The following is a 24,172-nucleotide window of genomic DNA, read 5'->3' on the forward strand; positions in this document are numbered from 1 at the left end:
TAGCTTCCAACAAGCAGATTTAATCTAGAATGTGGAAGTAAAATCACAAGATGTAGTCACGTGAGGTCTTTCTGCAGTGACTCACTTAATGACATAAGCAGAAGACATGTTGTAACCCTAGTGACCATGGTGCTTAGTGATGGATTTCCCACTCCCAATTGTGGTTGTTAAGTGAAGACTACCAGTATATAATACAAGATGAACACCAAAAAAATACATAGTTTTATATGTCACATGTCTATCTTCTTCTTTTGATGCAGGCAGAGACATCTGGTGTCCCAGACCAGGTGATCAGTTGCGTAAGACCTGATTTGCGCATTTCTCCAAGCAACAGTCAGAGCTGTACAGCATACAGAGTGGATAGACAAATGTCTTATGGATTCCTGTTTCCTCCCCGTAAGCTGATGTGGGACACCTGTCAATTTTTATATTTCTGGGGGTTGGCATAAAAATCAAGATAAAGAGAAATATCAAATCGGGAGCCAAGCAGCAAGCTCAGAGGACAACCCTCTGCCTAAATCTACAACCCGAGCTACAAATATTCTCCACAATTTCTAAAAAATCAAGCTGCCAATGCAAAATAGACGTTGAATACAAAGAGAACATGTTCCTTTCGGTTGCACTGTTTTTGAGACTTAGAGAGGAATCTCCCTAATTCCATGTTTCCTTGGGGCAAAGAGGCAGGAAGTGGCTTCAGCCCTGATGGTTTTTTCACATATGTTGAAAACCTCTTATCAAAGATGATAAGGGATCTGTAGGCGAAACCATTATGATGAACAATTGAGGGAATTAAGTACTGTATTTTTCGGAGTATAAGATGCACCTTTCCCCCCCCCCAAAAGAGGGTGAAAATCTGGGTGCATCTTATACTCAAAATGTAGCCCCGCCCAGCCTCACAAATGGAGATTTCAGAGGCTGAAAGAAGCCTCTGAAAGAAGCTTCAGAAAAAAAGCCTCAGAAACGAAGCTTCAGAAAAAAAGCTTCTGAAAGGCTTTTATCTAAAATAATATGGCAAGCAACAAAAGAAGAATCAGTAAAGGTTCTAACCAAACTATGTTAACAAATCTGGAGAATGACACAATAACCAACAGAAGAGGTTAATCTACATACCAATACCAAAGAAAGGAGATTGAACAGAGTATAGATAGTCCTTCAGAATAAAAGCCGCTGAAAGAAGCTTCAGAAAAAAAGCCTCTAAAAGAAGCTTCAGAAAAAAAGCCTTTTTTTCTGAAGCTCTGTTTTGGAGGCTTTCAGAGGCAGGAAAAAAGTTTTCTCTGAAACAGAGTTTCAGAAGTTTCAGAGGCAGAAAAAAAAGCAAGGCATAGAGCTCACAACCAACGAGCCTGTTGCTAAAATTCACCTCTGGAAACAGCTGATTGGGGGTATTCCGGGGGCCAATCCACCCACCAATCAGATTTTTTCTTATTTTCCTCCCCAAAAACTAAGGTGCGTCTTATACTCTGAAAAATACGGTATGTCTAGTCTAGCAAAGAGTAGGACCAGAGGTGATATGACAGCAGTCTTTTAACACTTGAGGGGCTGTCACAGAGAAGGGGAGGTGGTGGTCAGCCTATTCTCCAAAGCACCAGAGGGCAGGACAAGAAGTCATGGGTGGAAGATCATTAAGAGAGATCCGACCTAGAACTAAGGAGAAATGTCCTGATAGAATAATTAAGCCAGAAGTTGTGGGTGCTCCATCACTGGAGGTTTTCAGGAAGAGACTGCTCAGCCGTTTGTCCAGAATGGTATAACATCTCCTGCTTGAACAGGGCATTGGACTAGAACAGTGGTCACCAACTGGTGGTCCGTGGAAAGTTTTGAAGAAAATTTTAGTGGTCCGCAGAAAAATTATTTGCACTGTTTAAATTGCACTAAATCAAGGGTCCTCAAACTACGGCCCCTGGGCCAGATACGTGCAATGAATGTTTGTGTTGCTGCAGAGAGACTCCCCTTTGAGGTCTTTTTTGTGGGTCAGAGGGGGGTAGACATTCCGACTTGGGGTCTGGTTCGGCCTCCTGGTGTGGGGCTTTGGGCAAAGGCTGAAGGGAAGTGCCATTGGTGGTGAAGAGCTGGAGGACCTTGTTCCAGTGGGACTGCCTCATGGCCTGGAACTGGCTGACCATCTCAGCCTTCTGAGACTCCAAGCGCCGGTACCTGGCCTTGCACTCCTGCAGGTCTTCCCTCTGCTTGGAAAGCCTATGCTTGTAGTCCTCAGTGAGGTGCTTCTGCTGAGCTTCTTTCTCGGCCAAATCCAATTTGAACTGAGCCAGTTGTTTTGCCAACTCTTTCTCTTCATGGCTGCTTAGCTCCAACAACTGCTTCCTGTTGGGGCGCTAAGAAGCTCGGGCAGGCAGGCAAGGAGGGGCTGGGGGGGGGAAGAGTAGAGGCTGGCGAGGCGCCCCTCAACGCGAGTGACATTGAGTTGGCCATGTCCACCCAGTCACATGACCTCCTAGTCACGCCCACCCAGTCAGTCATTAGGGAGATGATATGGTCCGTGGTCTGTGGGGTTTAAAATTATGAATTTAGTGGTCCCTGAGGTCTAAAAGGTTGGTGACCTCTGGACTAGAAGACCTCCAAGCCCTCTTCCAATCCAATTATTCTATGTTCTTCTAAGAATACAATCTCCACCAGTTCTTGCTTACTATCTGGAACTAGTCTTTGCACGAACCCTGACGTTTACCAGTAAAATTAATTCTGGCATGCCATAAAAACATCTTTTTTTTTTTAATTTTCAGAACTCAGTTCCTCAGTAGAAACAAAATATGATGCTTTCCTAATAACAAATGTCATTCCCATGTATCCTGCTTTCAAAAGTAAGTACGTGGTTTTTGAATCTTTGAGATAGAAGGGTGTACAAATGTTGGTGAATAAATAAAAATAGTTTTAAATTTTGCTTTGGAGAAGCCAAGTACTTGCTTTACACCTTAATGAGAGTTGAATTAAATTATTTTCAAGCAACAATGGAATCATAGAACGGGGTAGCCAGCCAAACGGCTATTTCTATTAGAATATTTTAAACGGCTAGATGGGGAGGTTTTTTTTTAGCTTGGTCAGAAACATAGAATATTCTAGAACAGTGATGGCGAACCTTTTAGGCACCGAGTGCCAAAAAGGTCACATGGAAACATTGCACATGCTTCGGAAAAGCCGAACTTCAGGGTTCTAGTGTGCATGCACGCCTGGCAATCAGCTGGCCAGCGAGCATGCGCAGGCTGGTTTTTTGCACTGCCACGTACACGAAGGGATCGTGCTCAGGAGAAGCCGAACTTCCAGGTTCTGGCGAGCATGCGCACCCAACAATCAGATGGCCGGTGCACATGCGCACATCGGTTTTCGGCACTGCCACGTGTACGAAAGACAGCTGATTGTCACTCACATGCACGCCAGAAACCCGGAAGACAAACAGGCAAGGCCGCGTGTGCCAGGTGACATGGCTTCGTGTGCCATTTTGGGCACGCATGCCAATGGTTCGCCATCTTTGGTTCTAGAAGCTTTGGTTTCAAGCTCTTTAGGAGTTTAAAAATCATAATCAGCATTTTGAATTGCAGACATGGGCAAAGGGCAGCTGGAATAACAGTGCCATTTGATGTGCTGGTCTTTTAAAGTTAGTTAAATTCTAGATACCCTACTTGGAATCAAATAGAGCTTCTGAAGAACAGCCCCATGTAGAACAGCTTCCAGTAATCTAAGGCAAGAGATGAGAGGTAGTTTGGTGTAGTGGTTAAGGTATCAGGCCACAAACTGGAAATTTTGAATTTTAGTCTTAGGCACAAAGCCAACTGGGCCAGTCAGTTCCTCTTAGCCCTAAGAAGGAGGCAATGGCAAACCACTTCCAAAGAAATTTGCCAAGAAAACTGCAAGAGCCGTGGTTCAAATGCAGTACTGCAGGCTATTTCTACTGACTGCGGGCTACCAGCAGTTCGGCAGTTCGATTCTCAATGGCTCAAGGTTGACTCAGCCTTCCATCCTTCTGAGGTCGGTAAAATGAGGCCCCAGATTATTGGGGGCAAGATGTTGATTCTTAGAGAGGGTTGTAAAACACTGTGAAGCGGTATATAAGTCTAAGTGCTATTGTTATTTGTCCAGGCAGTTCTCCGAAAATTAGCTAGTTGTTCTTGGTGGTTAAGGCACCAGGCTAGAAAGCAGGAGGCTGTGAGTTCAAGTCCCACCTTAGCCATGAAAGCTGACTTTGGGCCAGTCACTCTCTTTCTCAGCTCAATCCATTTTACAGGGTTGTTGTTGGGAGGAAAATAGGAGGAGGAAGTAGTATTGTGTGTGTCAACCTCCTTGAGTTATTTGTAAAAATAATAAAGGCAAAATATAATAAATAAATAAATAAATTGGACACATTGGAAGGGAAACACCCCCCCCCAAGAAATAATAAGGGCCCAGAGTCACTCTGGAAGATCAAGGAGATCCAGAAATGGTCATAGCTGGGTGTCTGTTGCTTCTAGCCAGTCTTCACTAGCAAACTGGATGCCTCTAATTATACTTGCCCTAAATCTGTTGCTCCCCTCTGGGAGGAGGTTTCGAAATATCTATAGCAGGGTTACTAGATTCTGTTAACAGCTTTGTTCCTTATGCCATCCGTCTTGTAAATTCTCAGGATTCTTTTTTTTCCACCATGTATACATTCGAACCAGGGGTAGGTTCTATTTACCTTTACTACCGGTTCACATCGTGCCCGCGCGCATGTGCAGATCGCTTTTGATGACATCTGGGTCAGTGGGTGGAGCCTCCCGCCGGTTTTACTACCGGTTCTATAGAACCAGTCTGAACCGGGGGCAACCCACCACTGATTTGAACTAGACCAGTGGTGTCAAACTCAAGGACCGCAATGTGGTCAGATCTGGCCTACGGGGCCATCCTGGTCTATCCAATACGAAGATGAAAGATCAGGCCAACATAGCTTCGGCCCGGTCTACCCAATGCAAAGAGGAAACATGCCAAACAAAGCACCAGCAGTTTGGGGAGTGGTGTCAAGCTGGCCACGCCCACCCAGGCGGCCATGCCCGCCCCGCCCCCCCAAGGTCAACCACAGCCCTGATGCAGCCCTCAGAGAAATTGAGTTTGACACCCCTGAACTAGACTGTGATATTTCTCTGTGTCATGTGTGTGTGCATAATGATTATCTTTTTTTTGATTCTTGACGAATATATCTTTTCTTTTGTGTACACCAGGAGCGTATGCACCAAGACAAATTTCTTGTGTGTCCAATCACACGTGGCCAATAAAGAATTCTATTCTATTCTATTCTGTTTTGAGATCTGAATACAACTGTCAAAATTTCATTTTAATATATGCTGATTAGTGTACATTTAAAGTGACAATAAAGTCTCTTCTCTTCTCTTCTCTTCTCTTCTCTTCTCTTCTCTTCTCTTCTCTTCTCTTCTCTTCTCTTCTCTTCTCTTCTCTTCTCTTCTCTTCTCTCTTCCCTTCCCTTCCCTTCCCTTCCCCTCCCCTCCCCACTCCTTTTCCTCATTGTGAAATTCCTTAAAATATGGGGAGGATGAAAGGCATCATCTACCTAACTTAAATGACTGAAAGTACAATCACAAAGAGATGCCAGTGGCATCATTGTTAGTATAGGTAGAGCCATAAGGAAAACAATGCTAGTCGAGCTCATCTTCTTTTGTAGGAGAAGAACAATGTGATATTTGTCCAGTCTGCACAGCAGTACCAGCCACTGAAGGGCTCTTATTTCTTTTGTTCATGCTCCTCTGTTTGTTGGGAGTAAATCCCTGTCTTTAATATTAGACCTAATTTAGAATGCATAGCTAATATTCTGATAGTCAGTTAAAATATTCATTTTTCCATCTTACAATCCTACTAACATTCAGTTTAGGTACCCTTGCTCTCTTCCCATCTTTTTCTTTGTCTTTCCTCTTTCCCTTTCTCCTTCCCTGTCCCTTCTTGGATGTTCAAATGCCAAAGGGGAAACATTTCTCCTTTTGTTTTGTTTTGCTTTTAACTTGTTTTGCTAGCCCTCTGCCAGCGAAAACGGAGCCCGTTTTCGGCCTAGATGGCTTCCTGAAGCCCTCTGCCAGCATTGTTTTCAGCCTGGACAGCCTCCTGCAGCCCCTGCCAGCACAAAGGGAGCACACACACCCCCGGGCTCCGTTTTCAGGAGGCCGTCCAGGCCAAAAACGCAGTTGGTAGAGGGCCACTTGCGGCCCTCCCAAGCTCCATTTTCACTTGGAGAGGCACCGCAGGCTGGTTCTTCGCCATTTCCACGGCTGCCCCGCAGGCCAGAATTAAGCAGCCCGCAGGCCGGATCCAGCTTGCGGGCTTTGAGTTTGACATCCCTGGCTTAGAAGGTGTGTGCCCAGAGGATTAAATAAATGGCCCAATTCTTCCAAGATTTTGACCATTTGACTTTTACATGGTTCCTTTGGTATTCTGTGGATGTGTCCTGGTTATTGCGCTCTTAGAACGAATTGATGTTTTTACAACAGCTTCTGCTCACCTAACCAAGACAACATTTGTGCTATCTGAGCATGCTCTGCAAATTTTCATATTTCCCTACATTTACAGTTTATAGATAGTCTTTGGACTTATGACTAGTTGTTTAGTGGCCATTCAAAGTTACAACTGATTCCCCCTGAAAGATATCATGAACCAGTTCCAAAATTCTGACAGCCATCATCACCCCTGTGATCACATGACTGCATTTTGGACACTAAACGACTGCATTTATAACCATTTGCACCATCCTGGGGTTACATAATCATGATTTATGAAGTTTTTGCCCCCCAAAATCCCGGGTCTTTACTTCTGGTTTTTGGCCCAAAAAAATGTCCCATAGCAAACAATGGATGCACTTAATGACTGTGACGTTCGCTTAACAACTGCTGCAAAAAAGGTCATAAAATTGGGTCAGTTATGTGATGACCCGGTTTACGACTGTTATAACTAAAATGGGCAAGCTCCACTACTGTCGTAAGTCAAGGGCTGCCATTAAAGTCCCGTGATGACTTGCTTTACAAATACACCAATTTACAGTAAAAATTCTGGTCCCAACTGTGAATCGAGGATTATCTGTAACAGAGTTTGTCCTTCAGTCTATCCCAAAGCTGCTTTTCAAAAGGCAGCTGGACTTCCTTGGTTTTTTTTCCCTTGAAAACGTTCGCTTCTCATCTAAGACGCTTCTTCTCAAGAAGAATTAAAGACGCTTCTTGGATGAGAAGTGAGTGTTTTCGAGGAAAAAACTAAGGAAGTCCAGCTGCCTTATGAAAACCACGTTCGGGGCAATGATGACCTTGAGAATCTCCATAGACATTCAGTCCTTCATTCTCTCTTTAACAGAAGCTGAAGTCCTCATTTTAATTCTAGCTACTTGGTGGACTTTAGCTTCTGTCCATCCTGTAAGTGCTGATACGAATGGCTTGCTGTAGGTCCCATTGATTAAACATTGACATCTGATAGGACTGGGGAAGTGAACCTTCCTCTGTCCGAGTGTCTGTCCTGTGGGAAAGCATCCCACCCCACTGCAGAGATCCCTGTGATCCATATCCTGGACTCATTGAAATGGTCTTGAAAGCATGGTGGTCTTGCTAGGTGGGTGGCAGGCCATTTATGGACTATGTATATTAGGATGAATGTTTTATTGGCCTTCCAGATGTTCTTTTTGGTTTTTCTTCCACATTTTTTTTTTATTGGTGTAAGCTGCCTGGCATTGTTACGGAGTTATGGTGTGTGGGGGCGTGGGTGGGTTATAAATCTAATAAAATAAAATTGTGGGCTTATTACTAGTATTTCTATGTCCTTCTGCAGAACATCTCTGAGGGGCAATGTAAGGACTACGCAGAGAATAGTGTTTTCTGTTCTGATGTAATGCTTTTTCTGGTGGTATTTAGGATAATTTTGCCTGCTTTTTTTTTTTTTGTGTGTGTACATCTACAGAGGTCTGGAATTATTTCCAGAGGATTTTGGTGAAGAGATACGCCATTGAACGGAACGGAGTCAACGTGATTAGTGGACCAATCTTTGACTATGACTTTGATGGTTTGCATGACACCCCAGACAAAATCAAACTGTAAGGATCCACTACTATTAAACAAGCATATATAAAATAAAAATGAACAATCACTAAAGAGAAAGGAAAATAAGTATATAAACAACAGCAAACACAGAAGGACAAGAAGCGACGGATGGAAACTAGTCAAGGAGAGAAGCAACCTAGAACTGAGGAGAATTTGAAATGTCTTTGAATATTAGTAGCTCGGGTTGGTAGTTATATTGTTGGTTTGAGCTCTGAGTTTGGCGATTTGGTTGCAAATCCAAAGCGCCCTGAAGTTGTCTCCTCGAATGGGGATGAAACGTTTGCAATCAAATTGCCAAGCTCGGAGCTCAGACCAACAACATAAGAAGAATTTTGCTGTCAGTTAGAACAATTAATCAGTGGAACAGCTTGCCTTCAGAAATTGTGGCTGAGCCAACACTGGAAATTGTTAAGAAGAGATTGGACAGCTATTTGTCTGAAAGGGTATAGGGTTTTCTGCCTGAGCAGGCAATTGGGCTGGAAGTCCGCCAGTGTTCCTTCCAACTCTGTTATTTTGTTAGAAGGAGAGAAATAAAGCAATTAGAACTATTTCTCAAGTTCACCTGGTTGTTATTCATTTATTTATTAAGAAAATGTATATAGCCATCCAACTCACACTTGGGTGATTTTGGGTGGCTTACAAAATTTTAAAAAATCCACCATATAGCAATTATTAAAAATTCCCACCTTACTTCCCATGAGGAAAACAACATTTTCAAAGTTAACCCAGCCTGTTCAAGAATTACTTTTTTTCAAAAGGAAGAAATAATGTGACATTTTATGATTAACAGTACATATACTTTTCTCAAAATTGGCTAAATCAGGCATGTCTGAAATCCAGTCTTTTATATCTGGAATTATTGGCATTGGAAACAAGTTTTAACACAACCCAGAACACTCATCTAGCTGGCCCAACCTTGTGAGTACTAACTGGCAACTCCTCTCCATGAGTTGTAATCCATGCTACAGAAGGTTTGGCTAGGAGACTGTAATTTTTTTGTATCTGTTCCTAAACCCTGTGATTTATCCAGCAACTTTATTTGGCTAAATTCCCTCAAATCCTCAAACCAAGCCTTTTGTTGGGGTTGATAAATGAATCAAAAATTACTCGGCTTGATTTACCTGCAGCTATAGAAAGGATATTAAAGTATTTTCTTACAATAGTTGGCTGTTAATATTTTACTTCTCCTTGTAAAATTTAAAAAAAAAACCCTTTATAGAGATTGAAGAGTAATTCATGCAGTGATGGGGCTATTTTGTCCCTCTCGTTATGATCTGCTAGGTAAGGATTTCTTTTGTCCAAAAGAGAGTTGAAATAATTGATTTCAGGGGTGTCCAAACTTGACTATTTTTAAAATTTGTGGACTTCAACTCCCAGAATTCCCCAGGCAGCAATGCATTGCTACCTGGAGAATTCTGAGAGTCGAAATCCACAAGTCTTAAAGTTGCCAAGTTTGGATAGCCCTCATTGATTTAAAACTAATAAATCAATAGTAGATCATTTTCTCAGAACCTGTGCTGCCTTATCTCCCTTAAGACACATTTGTAAAAAGATGAAAAATCTTTATCTTCTAGGTATGTGGAAGGAAGTTCGATCCCAGTTCCAACTCACTACTACAGCATCATCACAAGTTGTTTAGACTTCACTCAGCCTGCTGACAAGTGTGACGGACCTCTTTCAGTTTTGGCATATATTTTCCCTCACAGGCCTGACAATGATGAAAGCTGCAATGTAAGTTCCAACTTATTCCCGTTGACCTGTGCTTGGCACCAAAGTGCCAACATCTGACCCAATGTCTTCTCAGAAAGATTTTTGAACTATGTTAAATAGTTGCAGAATTAAAATGAGTCCCAAAGGTGATGGAACAGACCAAGGAGGCAGGATATCAAGATGGTGGCTACGTAAGAGAACCTATTCAAAAGGATTGGTTAATGCTCTCCTGACTTTTTTGACAGCCCACTGATGGCCAAATCTGGCCTTTGATTTTGCCTCAGTAGTAGCCTGACTAGGTGGCTCAGTGGCTAAGACACTGAGCTTGTAGATCAGAAAGGTCGGCGGTTCGAATCCCTAGTACAGGTCTCCTGTGTGAGCAGGGGGTTGGACTAGATGATCTCCAAGATCCCTTCCAACTCTGTTACTGTTACAAGTACAGGAAAATGAGAAGAACCCTATCTAACAAATAAAATTCAGTGGTGGGAAAAATAAGGTTATACAGTGAAGCAAGAAAAACCAAATGCACAGGTACAGAATAGGTGGTACCTAGCTCAATAGTAGTAACTGTGAGAGGGATCTTGGGAGTCCTAGTGGACAACCATTTAAATATGAGCCAGCAGTGTGCGGTAGCTGCCAAAAAAAGCCAACACAGTTCTAGGCTGCATAAACAGAGGGATAGAATCAAGATCATGTGAAGTGTTCATACCACTTTATAATGCCTTAGTAAGGCCACACTTGGAATACTGCATTCAGTTTTGGTCACCACGATGTAAAAAAAATGTGGAGACTCTAGAAAGAGTGCAGAGAAGAGCAACAAAGATGATTAGGGGACTGGAAGCTTAATCATATGAAGAATAGTTGCAGAATTGATTATTGCCTTGCATAACAATGGAATGGTCTCAATTGTTGTAAATCAAGAACTACCTGTAATTAGTAAACCAGTGACTATTGGTAAGTATAAAATATAATGTAGATTTTTTTTCTTTATTAGTTTGTATTTTTAGACTGTTTGGGGTTGTCTCTTTTTAGATAGGAACTGGGTATGTCTAGTTTGATGAAAAGAAGGACTAAGGGTGACATGATAGCAGTGTTCCAATATCTCAGGGGTTGCCACAAAGAAGAGGGAATCAAGCTATTCTCCAAAAAATCTGAGGGGAGGACAAGAAGCAATGGGTGGAAACTAATCAAGGAGAGAAGCAACTTAGAACTAAGGAGAAATTTCCTGACAGTTAGAACAATTAATCAGTGGAACAACTTGCCTCCAGAAGTTGTGAATGCTCCAACACTGGAAGTTTTTAAAAATGTTGGATAACCACTTGTCTGAAGTGGTCTAGGGTTTCCTGCCTAAGTAGGGGGTTGGACTAGAAGGTCCCTTCCAATGCTGTTATTCTATTCTATTCTATTCTATTCTATTCTATTCTATTCTATTCTATTCTATTCTATTCTATTCTATTCTATTCTATTCTATTCTAATTTTTTTAATTTTTTCAAACTTTTTTTAAAGTTTAAACTTACTATTGTTGTTCATTGTGTCTGTTAAGAATATTAATATTATTTTTAAAAGGTTATTTTTTCCCCTTCCAGAATTCTTCTGAAGATGAATCCCGGTGGGTAGAAGAGCTCTTGAAAATGCACACAGCGAGAGTACGGGATATCGAACAAATTACCGGCTTAGACTTCTATCGGAAGACCAGTCGAAGCTATTCAGAAATCCTTTCTTTAAAAACATACCTGCATACATTTGAAAGTGAAATTTAACTATCTCTTAAAACTCAGCCCACCCATCCTCTCATGAAGTGCTGTATATTTTTATATTATATTTATTAATTTGAAACAGGACATTAAAATTATTAGTGTATTTTTAATCTTGCAACAAATCTTAAAAATATTAAATCGGTGTCTGTTGTGTATTGAATCTTTAATGTAAAACATATGTTTTTGGTTTTTTTTTTTTAAAAGAGCTCCTGATGTGCAGCAGTTTAAGAGTCTCTTGGTTCAAAGCTTCTTAAAATGGTACAGAAGAATCACTTAACTTCGGTGGAGGAAATGTAACTTTTATTGCATTCCCTTGTGCCATGCTTTTTTTTTTTAGTCCTGTATTGTGTATTATACATGTAAAATGACAATGATTGTTAACTATGTGATAGACATATTTAAGCTTCATAGAGAATAGAAACTTAAATATAATAAAACCACACATTTAGGGTTTTTTACTTGGTGTTCCTTTCGCAATGGCAAACTATTTTTCCCCTTGTTTTCAGGCAAGATCCTTCATACACAAGCATGATATAATTTACTGAATGACCCTCAAATTACCATATTTTTTGGACTATAAGAAGTACTTAAATTTACAGGAGGAAAACAAGAAAAAAATAGTTTTTGGCCTCCACACGTCGGATTTTCGCCCTCCCAAGCCCCCAGAAGCACTCTGCAGTGCTCCGCATGGCCCGTTTTCACCAAAAACGCACCTTTTTTTGGCCTACCGAATGCTTCTGGGGGCCTGGGAGGGCAAAAACGTGACACACGGAGGGCTTGGGAGCCCCAAAATGCCCGTATTTGGTCTATAAGACACACCTAAATTTTCACCCACTTTTAGACGGAAAAAACATGTGTCTTACACTCCAAAAAATACAGTATACTGATTTTTAAACCTAGGAGGCTGAATATAGGTAGTCACCAACTTACAACCGTAATTGAGCCTGGAATTACAGTTGTAAGTCATGTTGGTTGTTAAGTGAGTCACCATATGATCATGATCAATTTTATGATTTTTTTTTTTTTGCAGTGGTCATTGAAGGAGCCCATTATACCCAATAGGTGAGGGGTTTTTTTTGCTAGAACTGGGAAGTAAATGCCGGTTTCTAGGAAGAAATGGCAAAAATTGCCATCACGTGACCACAGGGCTCTGCAAATGCAGACAGATTGTCAAGGGCAGGGGTCTCCAACCTTGGCAATTTCACGACTTGTGGACTTCAACTCCCAGAATTCCTCAGCCAGCATGAGGAATGGCTTGGAGACCTTGGCAACTTTACGACTTGTGGACTTCAACTCCCAGAATTCCTCAGCCAGCATGAGGAATGGCTTGGAGACCTTGGCAACTTTACGACTTGTGGACTTCAACTCCCAGAATTCCTCATGCTGGCTGAGGAATTCTGGGAGTTGAAGTCCACAAGTCATGAAATTGCCAAGGTTGGAGACCCCTGATTAAAGGCACAAAAAATGTAATCACATGACGAGAGGCGGCCATCGTAACTTCAAAACCATGTTCTAAGTAGCTCTGGAGAGGTCCATTTCAACTTCGAAAGATTGCAAGTTGAATATTACTTGTATCTATATGAAGAAGTTCTCTTTTGGACAGCTTCTGACAAACCCCCCCCCCCAATTAAATAAATGATGCACCTTAAAAAGCATCATTTCTTTAAGGTGATTCCGGACCAAAAGATGATATCACTGTTGCCCAGGGAATGCCTGTGAGAGCTCCTTAACTTCTGGTTTCACTATGTGGAATGGGTGGAGCCTGAGGATGAAAAAGGCAGAGCTACAAGGCTTCAATCCTTTGGAATGTGGCTGTCACTCAGAAAAGCATTTTTTCCCCTAACCAGGCAATTTGACCTGGTGGGATTTGGCCTGTTTTGCATCATTCTGCCAATTGTGGTCCTTGGCACCACCAATCTCCCCAGACTTTTAAATAAACCCCGTGTTTCCAAATGTTTGCTTGCCCCTGTTTTGTCGCACTGCCTGAACTAAGCCTCGGATGGGCAGGGTGAACTAGAGCAATTCAAGAATGCTCCCTCATGTGCAATGCTCCAGCTGGAGGTTTTTATTAAAAAGTCTTAACATTTTCAAAGAAACTTTGGCAACCTGAAGTTGTATGAACATTTATTTCCTAAAACAAGAATTTCAGGAAAGATCCTAGCCAAATGTTGCAGTTGAGTTCTTAAGAGGGAAACTGCAAGAGTCTAGCAATAGCACTTAGACTTATATATTGCTTCACATAGCTTTACAGCCCTCTCTAAGCAGTTTACAGAGTCAGCATATTGCCGCCAACAATCTGGGTCCTCATTTTACCCACCTCGGAAGGATGGAAGGCTGAGTCAACCTTGAGCCTGGTGAGATTTGAACTGCCAAATTGCAGGCAGCCAGCAGTCAGCAGAAGTAGCCTGCAGTACTGCATTCTAACCACTGCGCCACCATATCAAACCCTTCTAAGGATTCTGCAGAAATGACTTTCTGGGCAAAATAGCAGAGTCCTCCTGAAAACTTTCCTGATAAAGGCTCAGACTGATTTTTAAAAAATATATTTTAACAGGATACTTTTAAGCAAAAGATCTGTGGTGAGCCTTTGCCTTAAGTTGCTTCTCAAGCTTCCCTTTTGTGTGAGAAATTGTGTGACCTTCTGCAGATCTTAGTTCCAGATGATGGTTGATGGCAAATTCACTCTGTCTTTCATAGTCTTCATTCCCCAACAGACATGCAAAGTTTTACAAATCTTTGACCCCACTTGGTCCATGTTTTGGGATACCATTATATGTCCTTCAGTTTGTTTTGGCTAAAATCTATTTTTATGCAAATTTAAGATGTTTTTGGTTGATCCTTTCCTAAACTGATTGGTATCTTGACTGCCCAATTGTGAGAATGATTAATTTTTGTATGATGTCTTGTGTTCCAATTGCTGCTCATTATGGGTGACTTCAAACAGCATATTTAGCACAGGACAGTTCATGGCTAATAACTGCCTTCACACATGCAGGGCCCTTTTTGTGAAGTAGCTCAATCCATTTACTTGGTTAGTTAGTTGGGGGGGGGGGTATCAGTATATTATGCAGAGCCAGAAAATGAGTTTGTTCGCTAAGAAAATTAAGGGCATTGTGTAAATATATTTTCTTGAGTTAGTGCTGGACATAGTTAAAAAAAATATTAATTCAATATTTAACTTATTAAAAAAGGATTAACATCCACCACAAAGACAAAATCTTTCTAATCTAGCTGTGTGTATATTAATGCAGAATTTTCCATAAATGTGTCAGCAGCTTTAAGCTATCCCATGCGAGTTCTAAAAGCCCTGTGAAGTTTTTTTTTTTTAAAGGGAAAAGTTTTAATTAGCATTTGCATTTGTCAGACTAAGTAGTGTTGACTAATAAATAAATAATAAAATTGTTTATTTTTGCTTTATCTTTAAGAACTAAAGAGGCATCGTGGCTGTTTTTCCAGTTTTTTTTTCACAACAACCAGTTAAGTTGGGTTACCAGAGGGTACAACTAATCTAAAGTCACCTAGTATATATCTATGGCTGAGAGTGGATTTGAATCAAGATATTTCTGGCCTTTTCTACTTACCCAGTCCTGCTACATTTACACTGGCCCTTTCCACTTACCCAAATATTCCATGGTAATTCCTGACGGGGTGGGAATCAGAATATAAAATGAAAGCAAACTCCACTTCCTTCTAGCACTGATGATGTTACCTAGTTGGGTAATAAAACATCTCCAAGCAAACAACCAAGCTCAGAGAGCATCAGATCCTACAGTTCAACCCTAATATTCTATTAGTATGCTCAGTAACCCTAACCCTTCTGCCAACCTAGCAGTTAGAAAGCATGTAGAAAAATAGGGACCACCTTTGGCAGGAAGGTAACAGCGTTCCGTGTGCCTTTGACATTTAGTCATGCTGGCCACATGACCACAGAGGCGTCTTCGGACAGCGCTGGCTCTTCGGCTTTGAAACGGAGATGACCACCGCCCCCTAGAGTCAGGAATGACTAGCACATATGTGCGAGGGGAACCTTTACCTTATGCTCACTATGCTGCCCATCCCTCCCAATTTTGACTACCCATGCAAGCACCAGTTGTAGTTTGCCCCAACTTCAAGGGCAGTCCCACATCTTCAATGTACTTCAGTAGTCTAGTGTGCATGTCGTAAATGCATGAATAAATATTTTATATATTCAACAGGTTCTCCTACATCTACTGAAATCTCTTAACTTGGCCAAGCCTCTTTCGTCAAGTCTAAACCAAAATCTTAGGGTATGAAATTTAGAGTCACAGAGTTACAACTTCATTTCCTAGGAAAAGTTATAATAGTCCCAGCAATGGCTTTTTGAGAACATATGGCTTCTACTCAGGGGTGGGCTGCTGGGGGTTCGCAGGGGTTTGGGAGAACCTCTAGCTAAGATTCTGTTGTCAGCACTTCAACCTGCATTTACTCTAGTGCTGACATAAGAAGGAGAAGAGGGGGCAGCTGGCAAGAGGACGCTTGACTTCTCACCTACTTATTTTCCCTGAAGATAATATCCCCTAGGAGATGAGATGGGAGGGGGGACATTCCTGGGAGCTGAAGTAGTAGATATGGGGAGAGTGATCTGGGAAGAGGGCCAATGAGACGCAGAGAATTGGGGAATGGAAAGGGAAGGTTTGGGGTCAGGAAGTCAGTATTGGCTACGCCACAATCGGGGACAGGTCGTGCTTAATAAAATGAAAGTTTTCTTCAAAGACTATTTGTTTGGAAATGCAATTTATTTTATTTGAGACGACATTGAAACCTGACATCTGTGCAGATCTGAGAACCCCCAAATCCCACTCCTGGATGGCCTTGCCCACCCTTCCCCTCCCCTATCAGGAGTCCCCATGAGGCCCATTTTGGATGCAGGTAAGTGCAGGGCGTGCATGGAGGCTCAGGGAGGGTGAAAAACAGGTCTACTGGAAGTTTGGGAAGGCCAGAAACAGGCCTGTTTCTGGCCTCCAGAGGGCTTCCGGAGCCTGAGGAGGCCGTTTTCACCCTCCCGGAGGCTTGAGGAAAGCCTCCGGAGCCCAGGGAGGGCAAAAACGTCCCCGCCCCCACTGTGGTGCAGGAGGCCAACTAGGCCACGCCCACCATGGCCATGCCCACCCAGCAACTGGGCAGAGAACCCCTTGCTAACATTTTTGAAGCCCACCCCTGCTTCTACTCCTACAGGCAGCATGACCTGTCCCTAATGAGGGACGTCTGCAGTTACGTTAATCAGCTTCTTCTATTATTTTATAGGTTGCTAGTGCAAATCCTTAAGAATATGGAATGGACTGTCGAAGGTTTATTAAACCTTGGCTGGCCACCGTTCCGGAGAGGGTAATTCTCACAAACAGGACTGGAAGTGCTGCTGACGGGTGCCAGCAGCAGCAGCAACAGCTATGCTCCACTTTGAAGACTAGCACAGATTCCCATTTTCAAAGCCCGTCTGTCTCTTCATGGTCTTGGCACAGCCTCCAGTCGCTTGCTCACCCACTACCCTGTCTAAGCCTTGCTCTAAAAATAATGCTGATGGATTTTCCAGAAGCAGCCTTGCCTAGGTCTGAAAACAGCTTTTGATCTTCAGAAGTTAAATCTCCGGCTTTTCCCTTGGTGGAACAGAGATCAATTATGGGCCTTTTGTACACAGGCCATCTGGAAAAATAATGGTACGTGGCTGCAGTTTGGCTCGGCTGGCTGGACAATGGCTTTCTTCTTCTTCTTCTTCTTCTTCTTCACCTAACTCTTCACAGGTGGTCGGTTGGATTTATTAATCGATCCTTCAGAAGAAGCTGAAGGCAGCGGGAAGCGGGGGGGGAGAGAAGTTGTACACTGGGATTTAAGATGAAAGAGCTGCTGGGAGGGAGACTTCTGCAAAATTAGATTGCTGTTTCCATTTAGAGACAAAAGAGATAGCGAGGCCAGTTCTGGAGCAATTAATCTTCTTGAAACAGTCAGATGGGTAGTTCCTTCCAATATCTGCTGCATGAGTTTTCGGATACCAGGTTCCATATTTCATGGAATATATGGGACGTTTGCCAATTAATCACAAGATAGATTTTTTTCCCCCTTGTCTCACGTAGGACAGAAGTTCAGAACCTGTAATCCTATATCTCCTGGGTGCAGTGCCCAGGGAACTGCAAAATTTACTATCGAATTGTAATTTTTGATAGGAGAGAATCTGAGCTTTATTATGACAGAGCCAGCATGCTTTGCAAATGATCTGGAAGGAGGGCTGTGGGATGTTCATGAGCACCACATCTTACTGTTGCTCATTAAAGCAACCCAATCTTCTCCAGGCTTCTGTCTATAAAGAGACATTGCTGCCTTAAGAACTCCATCCATTAAAGTTAATGTGACACTTAAAGCTGCTACTTCCTTGCTAAAGGTTACCGTCGTAGCCAGGGGTGGATTCTAATTTTTTTTACTACAGGTTCTGTGGGCGTGGCTTATTTTGTGGGCGTGGCTTGATGGTCATGTGACAATTCTTTAGGATTTAGCAGAGGTACTGGTCTACCAGGCTTTTAACTGCTTGCAGAGCTGTACCGGTCTACTCATTTATTTTTGCAGACACTGGTCTACCCATTTATTTTTGCAGACACCGGTCTACTCATGTATTTTTGCAGGCACCGGTCTACCACCAAACTGCCTTTTACCACTGATCAGCTGTAGGGCGGCCCTTTGAAGCCCCGCAGCAAGAGTTTAAACAGTTTGTTTCCTTCTAGCCCATCAGCTGGGACTCAGAAGGCAGCAATAGATTGGGGGTGGGGCCAAATAAAAGGTAAGAATAACGTGGGGGGGGCGGGGGAGTGGGGGGGCAGAACCAGTTCGGTGACGTCATATTGTCACCGCTACCGGCTCGGCGGAACCAGGAGGAACCGGGAAGAACCCACCACTGGTTGTAGCTGGGCAGATTCGTGCTTAAGCTGTTGCCTACTTTTCTCCCTCTTTCTCCTGGAAACTCACAGTGTCACTATTGTAGTTGTTGGGATTAATTTAGATTAGGAAAGTAGTAGATGAAGGACATCTTTCTCACTGCGTTTTTGGATCTAAAGTCCTCAAGAGAGAAAACAAAGAGAGCACAGGTAGTCCTTACCTTACGAATGGTCACTTAGTGACTGTTCAAAGTTATGACGTACCTACCTCTCCATGGATACTTAGGATCCAGTTCTGAAGTTTCAATGCCCCCCTGCCATCACCTGACCACATTTGAGGTGCTCAGCAAGACACCTGCATTGATGGCCATTTGCAAGATCCCATGGTCATATAACTGTGTTTCATTTTTTATTTTTATTTTTTACAAAAACCAGCATTTACTTCCAGTTTTTGGCAAAAAAAAAAATAACCCTAGCAACAATTGGTTTGCTTAACCACCATCACAAAAAAGGTCAGGTTGATCATGTGGATGCCCTGCTTTATGACTGTCGTGACTTATGACCATAATGGGAGGGCTCCATTACTGTTGTATGTGAATTTCATCAATAAACCTTCTTTCCAAGCAACTTCCATGAATCCAGTGTCTTTTTCCCCACTTGGAAATGAATCCAAAAGGATATTTCTTCCAACAGTACCTTAAGAAACAAAAGTAGAGCTGAAAATGTCCCAAGGTGCTTTTTTTTTTTAAGAGACAACTGGACTTTCTGGTTTTTCTTTGAAGACGTTTCGCTTCTCATCCAAGAAGCTTCTTCAGCTCTGACTGGATGGTGGGGAATGGAAGGATTTATACTCCTTACAGACATATGGACATCTGCATTCTTTGAGTGGATTGTTAAGGTCACTTGGAGGCTTATCTGTGTCATCAGGGTCACCTGAGTTGTGCAAATTGGTGTGGAGCCTTCTTGGAACTGTTGAAAGTTCCAATCTACAACTGTGTTATAGATTGGAGATAGATGAAGCATCTTCAGAGCTGAAGAAGATTCTTGGATGAGAAGCGAAACGACAACTATGACCTGGATGACTGAGAATTGTCACTGCATTTTTGTGTTTACCAGCTGAGCTCATTATTTCTGGACTGTCAGACTTTCCGTAGCTTGCCAACTTTTGTTATCAGTAACTGATATTACGTGTATTCGCATTCCTTTCTTCGACTTCACACTTTCTTTTGTTCTCTTGCCAGAAAGTCCGGCTGAGAAATAGCCAGCACGAACTTATTCAAAATGTAACTTATTAGATCAGTTAGGTGTTTTATTTTCTTTATAACAAATAAATGAGTTTTCTTAGAAAATATCTTCGGGTTTTGTTTTCTTAAAGTATACTTGCAAGGAAAGGTCTCGATCCGCCCCTCGTAATCAGGTGCGATTATCCCAAAAGCAGAATGGGATTAATCAACGCCCTGACAAGAATCTCCATAAACATATAGAGCTGAAAAGTCAGGACTGTGCAATGCTTGTGATGTTTGATTTCCTCCTGCAGAACAAACTATATATCTGCAAGCAAGTCCAACCTTTTAGAAAAAGTCAAAGATGAAGCAGCGAATAGTTACACTTCAGTTATTCTTGGACAGATAAACTACCTCTAAAGATTGGCATTTTGCTTTGCACTTAAGACAGCTCCCCTATTTAAAATCTGCTTTATGAAATTAGCATCTAAAAAGAAAATAGGAATAAGAAAATTCAGTGGAACAAGAAACTGTGGACTTCAAGAAAATTATCTACAGATGCCCTGGTGCTCAGAAGCACCATGTTCACAATCTCAGATACAAAATCTTACACAGCAGATTGTGTGTAGGATTCTAAGTGTCAAGTTTTCTATTTAAAACCAAGACGGAAAAGAGGGAGCTGTTAGAAAACCACTCAGTGCCTAAAATAAAGGTTCCTTTGGACTAATTTTCCTTTCTCCTGGTCTGTAAAAACCATGACACAAATCATGGGAGACTTACCTAAATTGTGGAGACCATATGCACTCATGCCTTCAAAAGTTATGAGTTATCATTTTCACTTTTGTCCTTGGTCATGCTGGCTAGGGTAAAACTCAAAATAACCGTAGGGCTTGCATTCAGTTGGGGCAACCTGGCAAAATCTACTTCTGAGCTTCCCACCCGGGGGGGGGAGGGGGGTGTCTAAATTTTTTTACTACCGGTTCTGTGGGCGTGGCTTATTTTGTGGGTGTGGCTTGGAGGTCATGTGACTAGGTGGGCATGGCTAGCTGGTCAGAGTCATTTCTGGAAGGTCCTCGTACTTATGACCAGTCCTCACACTTACGACCCATTTGTTTGCTTTTAACACTGATCAGCTGTAGGACGGCCCTTTGAAGCCCCGCGGCAAGAGTTTAAACAGGTTTTTTCCCCTCTAGTCATCAGCTGGGACTCAGGAGGCAGCAATAGATTGGGGGTGGGACCAAATAAAAGGTAAGAATAACGTGGGTGGGGGGGAGGACGGGGAGAAAGAACCGGTTCGGTGACGTCATATCGTCACCGCTACCGGCTCGGCCGAACCGGACCGAACCGGGAGGAACCCACCACTGTTCCCACCCAAACATTAAACAGGTCTGATTGGATAGAGAGGACCATTGGTTTGAAAGAGGGGTAAAAGACACTATCTGTGTTAAAATTAAGCAGCTCTCTCTCAACAGAGGCGGAGGAATATAACACTACCTATCTCCTGTTTACAACATACAGTAGTGGCCAAAATTGTGGGAAAAGTGTATTTTTGGGGTTTGATGGCTAATAACACCATTTTTTTTAATTTTTTTTTGAGTTTACAGATAATCCTATTCCACTGCTGCTTAACCCAATTGAAAATCTATGGATCCAACTTGTTAGTCAGAAGCGACCCAGCAATAAAACCCAGTTAATAGAAGCAACCGTTCAATCTTGATTTCACATTATAACAGCTGCAGAAAACTAAAAGACTTGGTTCACTCCGTGGGAAGACGTTGTAAGACCGTAATTCATGCTAAAGGTTACCCTACTAAGTAATAACTGACATGGTGATCATTTTTGTATATCTTGTTTTTTCTATGGTGATAATTTTTTTTATCTCATTTTTTCTACGTGTTCCACTTTTCTTCTTTACACTGTAACTGCTATTCTAATAGCAAATCCTTCATAAAAGTTATTGCATTACATTCTCAATTAAATTATCTTTCTATTGATCTATATATAACAGGGATGACTAACCTTTTTGCCATCGTATGCCGGGCAGGGGGTGGGGTCATGCGCGTGTTCCCACACCAATAATTCTATGCGCCCCGCCCCCGCATTTGCCAACTTGGCAAACGGGCCGTTTTCAGCCTCCGGAGGACCTCCAGGGAGGTGAGGAAGGCCGTTTTTGCCCTTCCCAGACTCCTAGAGAGGCTCTGGAGGCTGGGGACAGCAAAAAACAGGCCTTCCCCACCAACCCCTGAGGCCCTCCAGAGGCAGGAAACAGCCTGTTTCCCTACTTCTGGTGGGCCCAGAAGCTCCGAAAATCAGCTGGCCAGCACATGCATGCGCGCCGGAGCTGAGCTCGAGTGCCCACTGATATGGCTAAGCGTGCCACTTGTGGCACGCGTGCCATAGGTTCGCCATCACGGATCTATAATGTTATGGTAGTACTACAAAAACAAGTAGTGTTATTAGCTAGTTTTAGAAAATACACTTTTCCTAAAAGGTTTCCACAATTTTGGCCACTACTGTAGTCCTTTCAGCAGTTCCAAAAAGGTTCCACACCTATTGCACTCTGATTCAGGTGACTCGGAGTTGCCAGATAAATCACTTTGTGGCCTCAACAGCTCTCAGAGAGAGTGCTAACAAGCAGATGATTCCAAAGGAGTATCTATCCCCCAACCATTCAGTCAGAACTGAGGAAGCTTCTTGGATGAAAAGCAAAATGTCTTCCTCAAGAAAAACAACAACAACACACACAGCCCAATTGCCTTTTGAAAAGCACCTTTGAGTCAACCATGACCTGGATGACTGAGAATCTCCATAGACCCTACTTTTCAAGTCTGAATAAGGTCTGTCAGGTGCTGCCATCTGCTGAAATAAAGACTTCCCTGCTATAAATGCTAGCAGGAATTGGAAGAAACGGCTCATAAGCTACTCAAGAACTAGTGGGAGGGATGCCAAAGCTCAAAATACCATCCCAAAAACTCAATAAAAATTGACCCTTCTTTTTATTATTTAGAGGAAAATTATTCAGTATGGGGCAAGTAATCATGTTAATTCAACGCAGAGTGTTTCTGAACCGGCTCTGCCTGCTTCTTTATTGTGGCTCCATCTGTTTGGTGTATGATTGAAGGTTTTCACTCAAAAGACAAGGATTATACAGCAATAGATTTGTTGAAGGCCTTTGGTTAAGGTGACCAGACGTCCCGCTTTTGGCGGGACAGTCCCGCTTTTGAGCAATTTGTCCCGCGTCCCGCGGCGTTTCAAAAAAGTCCCGATTTTTCTTGAGCCCCAGCTGATGGCTAGAAGAAAAAAAAACTGTTTAAACTCTTGCCCGGGGCTTCAAAGGGCCGCCCTACAGGCAATCAGTGTAAAGCAGTTTTTTTTTTCCCCTAGCTAAGCTTCAGAAACGAAAACGAAACCAGGGTCTTTGGTGCAGCGTGACAAAATGAGGCAGAGAGAGATTTATTTTTATTTTTATTTTTCCTCCCCAAAAAAGGTAGGTGAAAAACTGCAAACAATGGGAAATTTAGGAGGAGAGTTCAAGATTTTAAAACACAAAGGAAAAAAAGCTGTATTTAACTAGGGAATTGTAATAATTGAGATACTATTAATTGTATATTGTGTTGAAAGCAGAAATGGTTAAGTTGTGGTTCGGAGGAATATATGGGAGAAATTATTTGGTTTATTATTATTGGTAAATATAATTAATTGATTTGTAAGAAATTGGATTGCATGGAAATAATTGGAATATTCATGTTCATATTGATTAATATACAAAAAAGATAGTTTTATAACTAATTGATTTATATTAAAATGTTGAATTTGTATTAAACAACTGTATTACATAATTACATAATTAAACAATGTGAAGATGGATATAAAAATAGATGACAATGGGAAGGGGTATAATATAGAATAGAAGGGAAAAATTGAATTTGATTAAGATTAGAGATGAGGATGAAGGGTAATATTGGTTTTTTTAAAAAATAGATGAGGAATAAATATGGCAAAAAGGAAATATAGAAATTGTAAATTTAATTGAAATGACTAAACGCTGTTTAAATTTGTGAACCAGCCAAATATTCTGTTCAAAGAAAATACATTGTATGTTTGTATGTGTGTTTCTAATTATTGCTATTTATTCATATTTGTTCTCTTTTATTCTTTAAAGTTTAACAATTCATTCTTTATCTTAATATCTTTATATTTGCTTGGGGTTGGCTTTCTTCCCTTTCATCTTTTTTATTGTACAGCAATCTTTCTCCTCAAACCTACCACCTCTCTCTTTTCTTTCCTTCTTACTTTCTCTTCCCCCCACCCTCTTTTTCTCCTCCCTACTTCCTCTTTCTTTCTCCTTCTCCTCCTCTCTTCCTCCCTCTCTTACCCTCACTCCTACTCTAATTTCCATTCCTTCATCCCTCTCTATTGCTGTAATCCTTTAATGCATATGGACTACTCAGAGGCTGAAAAAGTTATTTTTGACTGGTCCTCACACTTTTGACCAGTCCTCGAACTTACGACTGTCCTCACATTTTACATTTTTGCCCTATCTTGTCACCATGTT

The 24,172-nt window shown here is 41.9% G+C and overlaps 1 protein-coding gene across 6 annotated transcripts in view; it reads left to right on the forward strand.

Annotated features, from left to right (window-relative positions):
* The window catches only part of ENPP2 (ectonucleotide pyrophosphatase/phosphodiesterase 2), a 103,024-nt gene extending 91,070 nt beyond the window's left edge, over window positions 1–11,954 (forward strand). For all 6 annotated transcript variants that reach the window (XM_070940366.1, XM_070940362.1, XM_070940363.1 and 3 more), the window contains 5 exons: window positions 261–396; window positions 2,739–2,816; window positions 7,906–8,038; window positions 9,620–9,776; window positions 11,343–11,954. In XM_070940366.1, coding sequence (XP_070796467.1) covers window positions 261–396; window positions 2,739–2,816; window positions 7,906–8,038; window positions 9,620–9,776; window positions 11,343–11,516 — 678 coding nt within the window. In that variant the 3' untranslated portion in view covers window positions 11,517–11,954. The remainder of the gene's footprint in view (window positions 1–260; window positions 397–2,738; window positions 2,817–7,905; window positions 8,039–9,619; window positions 9,777–11,342) is intronic.
* The last annotated feature ends 12,218 nt before the right edge of the window (window positions 11,955–24,172 follow it).

The sequence above is a fragment of the Pituophis catenifer genome, unplaced genomic scaffold (assembly GCF_029215685.1).
Source record: "Pituophis catenifer annectens isolate HBS135680 unplaced genomic scaffold, rPitCat1.0.hap2 SCAF_3, whole genome shotgun sequence".
Lineage (NCBI taxonomy): Eukaryota > Metazoa > Chordata > Lepidosauria > Squamata > Colubridae > Pituophis > Pituophis catenifer.